At 39.1% G+C, this 12250-nt stretch overlaps 1 protein-coding gene across 1 annotated transcript in view; it reads left to right on the top strand.

Annotated features, from left to right (window-relative positions):
- The window catches only part of LOC121862971, a 59587-nt gene that overhangs the window by 5657 nt on the left and 41680 nt on the right, over positions 1–12250 (top strand). The window contains exons 6-11 of the mRNA XM_042361427.1: positions 2199–2336; positions 2772–3092; positions 4807–5075; positions 6269–6441; positions 10994–11166; positions 11696–11856. Of these exons, the coding sequence (XP_042217361.1) occupies positions 2199–2336; positions 2772–3092; positions 4807–5075; positions 6269–6441; positions 10994–11166; positions 11696–11856 (1235 nt within the window). The remainder of the gene's footprint in view (positions 1–2198; positions 2337–2771; positions 3093–4806; positions 5076–6268; positions 6442–10993; positions 11167–11695; positions 11857–12250) is intronic.

Genomic DNA, 12250 nt, shown 5'->3' on the forward strand with positions numbered 1-12250 from the left:
GGTACTTAAACTATCCAACCAGGAGCGAACTCGTAACAATGGTTTTAAATTAGACAAATTTAGATTTAGGCGTGAAATAGGTAAACACTGGTTTGAAAACAGAGTAGTGGATGAATGGAACAAGTTACCAAATATCATCATTAACTCGAATACGCTGAATAGCTTCAAACATAGGTTGGATGCTTATATGAGCAATAGGGGTTGGGTGTAAACGGGACTGCCCAGTATGGGCCAATAGGCCCGCTGCAGTTTCCTCCATTCTTATGTTCTTATGTAATAGGGAAGAAATAACGGTAGATACTGTAGGTAAATAATAGACACAATATACAAATACAATATTTATTTAAACATTAATATGGAGGTAGGAGAAAGAATATATGTACCAACAGACGAAATCTGGTACTATGCCCTCAGGCTCAACATACTCTCACCACTACTGGGTGGACATACTCAATAACACTCACACCACTACTGGGTGGACATACTCAATAACACTCACACCACTACTGGGTGGACATACTCAATAACACTCACACCACTACTGGGTGGACATACTCAATAACACTCACACCACTACTGGGTGGACATACTCAATAACACTCACACCACTACTGGGTGGACATACTCAATAACACTCACACCACTACTGGGTGGACATACTCAATAACACTCACACCACTACTGGGTGGACATACTCAATAACACTCACACCACTACTGGGTGGACATACTCAATAACACTCACACCACTACTGGGTGGACATACTCAATAACACTCACACCACTACTGGGTGGACATACTCAATAACACTCACACCACTACTGGGTGGACATACTCAATAACACTCACACCACTACTGGGTGGACATACTCAATAACACTCACACCACTACTGGGTGGACATACTCAATAACACTCACACCACTACTGGGTGGACATACTCAATAACACTCACACCACTACTGGGTGGACATACTCAATAACACTCACACCACTACTGGGTGGACATACTCAATAACACAAACTCTTACAGTATCTTAGCACCATTAAGACCAGGGGCAACTGCCACTACAACACTCAGTCGTCAGGAGTGATACTCAAGCACCCGCCATGGGGTCCTGCCACCATGGGGTACTTTCCAACGAAATCTGAAGATCCCAGTGGAATAACACCACCACACAAATAGCCCTACTGAGTTAGACACTCATCCACCAATGATGGGGGCTGGTAGTTGTGTGTGGCTTGGTGATCCGGGGGTCACCTCGCGGGCCTAGCGTTAGGGTCAGACTGGCCAGCTAAGGGGCCCATAGGTAGTCTGAAGTGTCTGATGGTCGGGTCTCACGAAGGTAACTGATCCTACTGGACCTCGGACATCTCCCCAGACATAGTGGATACAACATCCACGCTACAGACACGGCCTAGGCTGCGTTAGGGACCTGTATGGGTGAAGGGGCGGGCACTTACTAACGGTTGAAATGCCCGCGGCACCCTCACTCAAAATAGGTCAGGGAGTCCACCTACTTCTATTTCAATGAATTAATTTACTGTACACTCTGACGTTGAAACTGAGACTATGAACTCAGTTTCCTTCCCTACTATTATCTTCACTAACAATGCTCTGCCTGAGCTATCAAAAACAAAATTAAATTGATTACAAAGGGTTGGATGGCAACAGGTCCCAACATACAGAGTCTTGCTACGAAATCCGCCGATTATATTCAAAGTTCCCTTTAGACAAAGACGGCCTATCGATGACGTCCTCAAGGAAACAGAGAAAACGGGGGGCGTTTCCACTGGGGGACTCAGAAGGTTTTGTGGACGTTTGAGCGTAATATGAATCTTTAAGGTTTTCAGGTTAGCCGTCATCACGATCATGACAACACCACCATCACCACCAACAACAGCAACAGAAGGATGAATTAAATGTAAATTAGCACACGTGTTTTGGACACCTTGGTTAAATGGTAATGACTTAAACCTTGTACATTATATGATCATGTTTTCGATCTTTAACTTGACCTGCCACCACAGGCAAGAATGTCTTTATCATAACTATTGGCTGTAAGTGTATTGACTTAACATTCTGTAGGATATTGAAACGTCTAAGTAATATAAAGTTCAGTGCTATACTTAAGAAATATAACAATGTAGGAGCCAAATTTCACTTCACTCTTTCTCTACTTCCGTCCCACACAACAGCCAGACGCAGAAGAAGGTACGGAGGAGGAGAAAGAGGATGTAGGAACAAGGCATGTCAGAAGTGTGAGGGTGCCAACATGTCTGGCCAAGGCGAAGGTGGAAGGGTTACCACGTTGTGTCTTGTGGGCCACTTGTCAGGTACCGTACAGTCCACGTCTTAACTCTAAGGGGGTGTTCTCGAGTATATATGTCTAAAAGGCCTGGATTTGGTTGATATCCACTATTGGGTAAATTTTCTTGTTCATCTTTTAATTTGCACATCGTAATATTAATATTGTCTTCTACTGTACAATATGAATAATACAGTAGATGCTACAAGTATTTTCAAAGTAATGTGGAGTAAATTGTTTTGCATTAAATGAATACCCCAATTTTTTCAGCATACTGTACTCAAAATTCAGTATAGTTCTATAAATTGCAGCTCAGAATGGGAATTACAGAGTGTGATATACAGTTCATGTCAGTGTACGATTTAGGCGAAAGCTCATATGTCAGAAAATGTTTTATGTGTTCGTTATATCATTAAAGTATCGAATAGAATTCTTTATCACCCATCCCTTATTTTTTTGTCAGGTAACAGGTGAAGAGGACATAGTGGTAGTTGGGCAAGAAGATGGTTCATTAAACATGTTCGTGCTCCATGTGGTACCCAAGACCGGGAAGGAACAACTCACTCTCGTCCAAGTTGAGCGCCCACACGAGACACCCATCTTACATATCAATACGTCGAAGAAAACCAAGCCAAATGGAGGAGCAACTTCATTCCTCGTGACTGTCGGCGAAGACCGTCGAATCTTCATTTTTCGGTTGATAAGAGTTGCAAAACTGACAAAACTAGATCCTGTTGGATACTACCAATTAGAATCTGTGCCAACAAGGATTGAAGTCCAAGGGGTGAGTAAATGTATGGTTTTTTTCCTATCAGTGGTGAGTTTAGTTGTACTGTACTTGACCCTGTGTCTTATGTTGAATTTACAGTCTTTTGTGCGTAGTTAATAATAATGATAATAATAATAATAATAATAATAATAATAATAATAATAATAATAATAATAATAATAATAATAATAATAATAATAATAATAATAATAATAATAGAAGTAGTAATAATAGTAATAACCTCGGCTACCCAGCTACGATGTTTGTAAGCAAATAGACAAGCTAAAGCCTAAAAAGTCACCAGGTCCTGATGAGATATTTGCCAGAGTATTAAAGGAATGCAAGGAAGAGCTTAGTATGTCCTTAGCAAAATTGTTTAACATTTCATTAAAAACGGGTGTAGTACCATAATCCTGGAGGATAGCGAATGTGATACCGATTTTCAAGAAGGGAGATAGATCACTATCCTCTAATTACTGTCCAACCAGTTTAACATCAATTGTAGGCAAATTGCTGGAAGCAATCATTTCAAACTCTATTCGAAATCACCTGAAGAAGCACAAGTTGATCAATGATTCCCAACATGGCTTCACAAGTGAGCGTTAATGTCTGACTAATCTATTAACATTCTTTTCGGGCACGATTATGATGTGGTATATCTTGACTTTGGCAAAGCCTTTGACAGAGTCCCCCACGAAAGACTAATGCGAAAAGTGGAGGAGGCTCATGGCATTGGAGGGGGATATTCTAAAATAGATGAGGGCGTGGTTACAGGACAGGCAACACCGAGTAAGCATTAACGGCACTAAATCCGATTGGGGTAACGTCACTAGTGGAGTACCCCCAAGGCTCAGTACTAGGACTATTATTATTTATTATATACATAAACGTCATAGATATAGGCGTGGGCAGCAACATAAGTGAATTTGCTGATGGCACTAAAATAGGGCGTTTAATTAAATCTGACGAGGACTCCGCAAAACTACAGGAAGATCTAAATAAAATTTCGAGTGGTCTGAAAAATGGCAGATGAAATTTAATGTGGACAAATGTAAAGTAATTAGTCTAGGAGATGTAAACAAAGAAACCAGATACCAGATGAACAACGTTGTTATAGAGAAATCCGATTGTGAGAAAGATTTAGGAGTAATGATAAGTAGGAATCTTAAATCAATAATCCCATTGAATCAGTGCATAGACTACCCCTATTATTATTAACTAAACAGCAATCTTAAGTAGTTTGTTCCGGATTTTGATAATGTAGCTGTGGTATTTATAAGCTGTGATGGAGTAGGGTCTTGCAGTTTTACTTTTAGGTATTACAACAAGATCTGCAGTCCTGCTACCAATGTGCAAGCGTAAATCGCTCTTCCTAAATTCCCGACCATAGTCATTCATCTTTAATTTTAGTCCTTACAGCTACAGTACATATCATATGGATCCCACTGCAAATAGGTCCCAAATATCATAAATGGAGCGCACAAGAGCAAAATCAGTTAGTCCCTATAAATCTTGAGGCCCATTTGACCAGTTACCTCCACCCACACACTGCCTCACTGTATCCTTCAGGTTCAAATGAATTCCTCCAATTTAACCTTAATTTACCCTAACCTGACCTAGGATAACCTAATAAATCTAAATATAACCTAAACTATCCGAAGCGAACCTAATCTTCAACGTCACACAAACCGGTACTTCCTCATTATGTAAACCTCTTTGGTGTTTACAGGAAATTATCCTTGTCGAAATGTCTGGAGGTCTGGTCCTGGAGATCCCGGCAATCACGACTGCCAGCACGGCCACAACAACGCCAACAATCACGCCCACATCCATCACCTCGGCCAGGGCGGCGCCGGACTCATGGCTTCTACAGCGATATTCAGGACCCAAGGAGTCGTGGGATGGGGTGAAGGTAGTTCATCAGCAGCTTCTGGAGGAGGTGGCCAATGCTTGCTGTTACGATAATGACCACAGTACTCTCGTTCTTGCCGTTCCCACGTGAGTTCAAGGATTTTTATTGTTGATCCTGTAGCCCAGGGTGCTATTAACGTGTCGAGTACATTTATTTTTCATTCCACCAATTTTAGCTTACTAGCTGTTCGGGCGTTTGGTCTGTTCTCTGCTATGACCTTCATTATCTAGTGCCCCTAGTGGGGCGGGCGTCTGCCAGTTCCAGATATAGCTCGATTTGGAAGTCAATAAAAAATGAACTTTAAGTAGTGCCCTCTGAGATGTTTATAACGTTCAATTAACTCACCCCTTTCCCTCCTTTAGTATAAGCTTCGGTTGCAAGCGTTCTAATATCTATGGGTAACTGAAGTGTTGCAACGCAATCTCTAGCTGTCTGAGCTGCGTTTCCACCGTGAAATCGCGGGAAACTCTTAATTTTAATTATCTTCTAAACTATGAATTATAATGTTTTATTCAGTAAAATTATTATTAGATTACGTAGTGAATTTGTCATTTCATTTGATATTCATTCAAAGTGTAGTTTAGCAGATACAAATTTCCTCTTCCTGCCGAGGTTTTATACATCTCCTAGTCACTTACCCGACGAAATAACTAGGCTTATATGATTATATACTACTTAATAGTAATTAATAATTAGTATAGATAACCATTTACAGTCATGTGTACATACCGTTAATCGGGATACTTTTCCTGCCAGGCAAAATAAGACATTCATTGAAAGTTTTATTATTTTGCTAGGCAGACTAAGACAGCCATTGATGACATTAGTAATTTTGGCATGCAATTATCGTAGCTAGCATATCTCAGGGACAGGATTACAGTACTCCCGACGGCGAAGCACCTCACTCTTGAAGAACGTTACGAGGGACGGTCTAGATATCTGAACGACTTTCTTATTAAGACCTACTAGCTTAGTTGCTTGATTCACCTTCCTCTCACAATGGCCCAAGAATTTCAGTTCGTTGTTAACATACACACCCAGGTCGTTCATTCAGTCTCTAGCTGGTTACACGCTTGCTGTGGCACACGCTTTCTGCAAAACACCAATGTCTGGTGTGTTGCAGCAGTTGAATGAAGGTTTTATTGTCTGGAAATATTGAAACATGACAAAATTTATCGCAATGGATTACAAATTCCTCAGAAAGAAGACCACGGCAAAATCAAAATATGTTTGCTTGCATTTCTGAAACGATTTATTCTTCAGCGTCTTCTTATCACAGCCCAGATGGAGAGACAATGGTTGGAGTAACATCAGTTGGCTGTGTGGTGCACATTCACCAGTCACAAGAAGCTTACAGTGTGAGGGTCTGCAGCAAAAGACTAGGGGGTAGTCGTACTTCAGAGCAGACTATGCATGGCACTACTAAAGTACAGGACATTACTAAATGCAGCGGTTAGTAAAGTCTTTTGTTTATCAGAGTTATGAGTAAGTGCTATTTTGAAGTCCTTTACACTTCTGAAATTGTAAATGTGTGTTTATTCATAAGAAATGGTAAAACTAATTTATGCTAAGGTTATGTTTGGTTGGGTTATATTTAAGTTTTGATAAACTAGGTTAGGTAAGGTTACATGATTTTTAATTACTTTTGTATCCATTTCATCACATAGATTCAATATACAGTACACTAAAAAATGGACAAATCCGTTTCACTTGTTGGGGTGATAAGTGAAAAGGTCATATTGATTAAAAATAAATGAATATCTATTTTGCTATTAAAAACTTGAATACAAGTAGAAATATCGTACCTAACTATTCTAGCTGAGATGCATTGAAAAGTGGTATTGGTGGTGGTGTTGATGGCAACTGAGTACTGGCGGCTAAATTGCCTGTCACATAGGTGCATTCTGGATTTATTTTCCTGAGTCCAATTCTGATGGGCTGATTGGGAGTCCTGCATGGTCCATCTTATGACAGAGGGGTTTCAAGATAATGAAAATTACTTTTATTTGTACTGTATAATGAACTTCTTTTTTCAGCCTCTTACCTGTCATTCTAAGCTCTTTTGCAACACAATAACCAAACCCACTAGAGTAACTGCCACCTCTGACACTGTGATATAATCATATCTGGACTAACAACATTTCAAACAATATCCCAGATCACTTCCCAGAATTTTCCATGCATAAAACAGCCACAAGATCTGGAAGGTCTAGTAAAGCCACAATAAAATCCAGAGGCTACTGCGCCAGTAATATACTCCTGTTCGAAAACAATGAATGCTAAGTGGGATCTTGTCTACACCTCCGACAACCCTAATGTGATTTGCTGCTACTTCTCTTGCATTTTCAGTACTTGCTTTGATAAATGCTCCCCCCCTCAAGATTAAGTTAGTGAAATTATAGATACTATCTCTAAGCCCTGTATCACAAGTGAAATCAAGGCAATGATAAAAGAAAAACTCAAACTCAAAAAAAAAAAAATCAGCTAAAATACCGAAGTATCCAAAATAGAGTAACTCAAGCAGTTAGAAATGTCAGATGTAGCTATTATACAAATAAGCTACAGTCAGCATTAGGCAACAATAAGAAAACCTGGAGTATCATCAATTTAATCCAGAACAGGAACACTGAACCTACAGCTCCCCATTCAGCTTTTATGATAAACGCTACAGTTGTAACGGAACTCTCTCTCATTACCAACCACTTCAATTATTTTTTTTTTAATTTTGGCGGAAATCTTGCAGAGAACATCCCTGATCACCACGAGGAATTTAGAGCCTACCTGCAAAACAGACAGCACAATGAGTTGTTCTTATACCCTGTCACTGCATATGAATTATTGACCATCGTAAAAATTTCTTAACATAAAGCAGCAGATGACGACAATATATCATTGAGCATCATTAAGAAAGTAGCCCACCTATTACTACCTGTTCTCCTCCACATTTGTAACTCCTCCTTCACTAGTGGTGTCTTTCCGGATAAACTGAAAATGCTAAAGTTTGGCCAGCATATAAAAAATCTGGGGATAAAGGTCTTAATTAAGATACTGGAGAAGCTGGCATGTAGTAGACTAAATTCCTTCTGCAGTGACAATACCATCCTTACAGACTCTTAGTTCGGATTTAGAGGAAAAAGGTCAACTGAGACTGTCCTGCTGTCATTTACTAATAACATCCCGAACTCCGTTGATGACAGTCAGTTCACAGTCGGAATATTCCTGGACCTCTCTAAAGCCTTTGATACTGTCGACCATACCATCCTCCTGTCAAAGCTTGAACATTGCGGCTTATCCCACAATTGGTTTACCTTTTATCTGTCTAACAGGAAGCAGTATGTCCGCTATAATAGTTACCAGACTGACTCCTCGCCTATTTTGTATGGCGTCCCTCAAGGCCCCATTCTCCTCGTTCCAGAGAAGAAATGATATCGGCCTTTCCAGCACACTCGTAAAATGCAACTTATTTGCAGGCGGTAATAATCACTGTGCCAGTCACTCAGATCTCCATTCCTTGATGAGAACTATGAACAGTGAATTAACTAGTCAGGAACTGGGTAATATGTAATTAACTGACCTTAAACCTCGAAAAAATCCACTACACAATCTTTCACAGAAGAAAACTACTTACCTACTATTCTCAAACTTGAACAAAATACTAAATTCCTTGGGGTTGTTGTCGATGATGAACTAAACTGGAGAAACCACATACAAGCCATTCACAGCAAAATCAATAAACAGTGCGGTATCCCGTATCATACTTATCAGTCATTCACTCATGCAGCAATGAAAGCAATCTATTTTGACCTTGTTTACCATCACATGATAAACTGTCACACACTGGCTTCACTAAAACACAACCTCTGGTCACTATCCAGAAGAGAATTGTGTGAAGAATGGTCTACTTGAAAAAACTGATAACACTAACGAATAATTTGCTAAATTATAAATGTTAATATTCGAGGATATTGACACTTATTGCTGTTTTTTTTTATTAAGGGGAATAGCCCACCCGGGCACAGGTCATCGGCCCACAACGGGGCCTAGGGGGCGAAAAAATAAGAGTAAAAATAAATAAAGAAAAATAATATATTATCCTACACCGAGAAGATGCCGAAAAAGCAGCTTTTTGAAGTGAGACAGATTGTAAGATTATGGAAACACAGAAGAAGGCAGAGCATTCCATAGTTTGGCTGTGTGAGGAAAGAAGGATGTACTATAACGGGTTATTCTAGTGTGACCGACATCCACAGATAAACGGTGGGCACAGCGGGCAAGACGAGTGTTACGAGCCCACGGCCTTGCCGGCGGCACACAGGATGCCAAATCCACCGAACATTGCCCGTTAAAGTTCCTTTAAAAGAGAGAGAGTGAAGCAACATTACGGCGAAGAGAAAGGGAAGAAAGATTATCAACTAAAGAGGGAGAATTAATAAGACGAAATGCCTTTAATTCCACCCTATCTAACAGTTGGACACAAGAAGAACCACCCCAGATATGAGAGCAGTACTCCAAGTTAGGACGAATGAATCCCTTACATACTTGAAGCAACTGCTCAGGAGTGAAGTAGCTACGGCATCTGTACAGCATTCCCAGCTTTCGGGAGGCAGCTTTAGCAATGTTGAGGATGTGTGGCTTCCATGACATATTAGAGAAAATGGTGAAGCCTTGAAATTTTTGAGAATAATTATTTCTAGTTCCGGAATAACCAGAGGTACAACTTAAGACACTCAGACCTACTAATACCATGCGCTCCTCTCAATCCCAGACCTCCATAAAATATTATGGTGTGAACGCGTGAAACTACTTACCCCCATCCTTCCGATAAAAGATTACGCTACCCGAGCACAGGTCACTGACCCACATCAGGGCCTGGGGGGGGGGACGAAAATATAATAATAATAATAATAATATTTAATAATAATTAATAAAAATAGATAAAAATTATAACCAAAAAAGAAGAATACTACTAATAATAATAATAACCATAAATAAATACATAAACGAAACAATAAATCAAGAGTGAGAAACGATATCCAGCATGTTGTGTTGGGAATAGTTAGAGAAACAATTGAGACCCTGTAATTGTGTGTAAATGAGGCAGAAAGTCAGATCATCAACCTGGGACTTGGTCACAATTTTCGTGATGCCATATGGCAGCAGGGTCTACCATTAGACAACACATTATGCTTCCAATATCTTCCCAGGCGGTAGTACCTCCCTGTTTGATAGCTGCCTACTTCCTACTTTATACTCTTACTTTTACTGTATCACCAAATCTATTATATCATATATTGTCACGTAGATAGAAATTACCTTTGCAATAATTATATATTTGTCGTCAAGACCTGATCTTGACTGTCTGTCCTCTTGTTTCATCTTAATACAACCCATGTTGTATTGCTTCCCTCATTTATCAGATTACTGTATATCAACTCCACTGTAAAATATGTACATACTTATAATATAAATGCAAAAAAATAAAGTAAAATAAAATAAAATAATTAAATTAATTAGTTAAACAAATAAAGTAGTGAAAATCGTGGTAACATTCTCATGTGTACGAGTATTTATTAACACCATGTTACGTGTGCTAATCCAGATGACACTAAATGTTATATAATAATTCCTTGAGATAAATGTACAGTATATATCAGGTGCCACTAAGAGACCTCAGGCTCTCAATTGGATCAGACACGTCAATATTGGTGTTATTACCTGTAACCACTCTGTATTTTTCAGGCTAAATAAACTTTTTCAATATCAATATCAATAGATCTTTGGGTTATTTAACAAGGTATTTAGAGGAAATCTGTTTTTTATGAAATTTAATATATATATATATATATATATATATATATATATATATATATATATATATATATATATATATATATATATATATATATATATATATATATATATATATATATATTTTTTTTTTTTTTTTTTTTTTTTTTTTTTTATTCAAATACTGTGCAGTATTGTACTTATAATTTCCAAGCAGGACTGGATGCAAGGCCAGAGAGTAGTGTAGTTGGACCGGATGCAGAGGCGTGTGTGAGTGAGGATGGGGCTTGGGCAGCAGTTTGGGTAGCTGGTGGTGATCTTTTTCTCTATCGGGCAAGAGGAGACTCCTTTCCTTTGCCTCAGAAGACGCAAATGCATCTCCGTCATCTGGTTAGTGCAGGCAGAGATTTTTTTAAATAAGTTCCACCCTTTATAAGACATAATTATTAGTTCTGATGTTCTACTAATAGTACTTTCCTTTATCCACTTAACTACTTTCAATCTTAATAGCCAGTCAGACAGTCAGTCAGTCAGTTCTCTGTTGCACACCATTAGCAGGCACTGGGCATGTACTGAGCGTACAGTACTTGAACATATTCCTAATTTTGTCAAGCTTGGATTTAAAGGAGTTCACACTTGGTGATGTCATCATGCTCCCTGGCAGTTTTTTCCAAGAGTTCACACTGGCGCAGGCACAGATACATTCTCGAGCCAGTACACGTTAAGTACTTGCCAACACTACGTAACAGAAATGTCACCGACCGCCCAAACAGCTAACGAGCCAATCAGTTGCGAATAGGATAAAAAAATACTCCAAAGAAGTTAGCTCTGATAGTTTTCTGTACTGCCTGCCAGTTGGCTTTATTTGCCCACTTATTGTCTACAGGTATGTTTAAGAACGATTAATTCATGTGTGCAGGGTGTGCGAGGCATGGGCGGAAGCAGTATGGCTCCCAGCTTAGAGCAACGAGCGCAGAAGGAGGCAGCAGAGCGTCGAAGGACAGCCATGGAGAATCGGGCAACCCTTCTACAGCAAAAACTATCAAAGCTCAAGTGGGACTTAAAAAAATTGGCTTTGAGGTAATGCTAGGTTAGGTCAGGTTAAGTATTGGTTTTGGGGTTAGATTAGGTCAACTTTAAATCAATCCACATAATGTTGTCAGGTTACATTAGGTTAATTTTGATTAGGTTAAGTTAAGTTAGTTTAGTTTCAATTTTCTGAAAAATTATAATATGATTAATTATTATTATTAATGATGATATGATGACGATGATGACGATGATGATGATATGATGATGCCGAAGCTATGATGACATAAAACGACTTCAGATGATGATGATTATGACGATGACGATGATAATGATATTTTTTTTTTAACAGGATGAGCCCACCGGGCACAGGTCACTGACCCACTCAGGGCCTGGGGGGCAAAAATGTAATAATAGTAATAATAATAATAATAATAATAATAAT

Source organism: Homarus americanus, unplaced genomic scaffold (assembly GCF_018991925.1).
Source record: "Homarus americanus isolate GMGI-L3 unplaced genomic scaffold, GMGI_Hamer_2.0 scaffold24922, whole genome shotgun sequence".
Lineage (NCBI taxonomy): Eukaryota > Metazoa > Arthropoda > Malacostraca > Decapoda > Nephropidae > Homarus > Homarus americanus.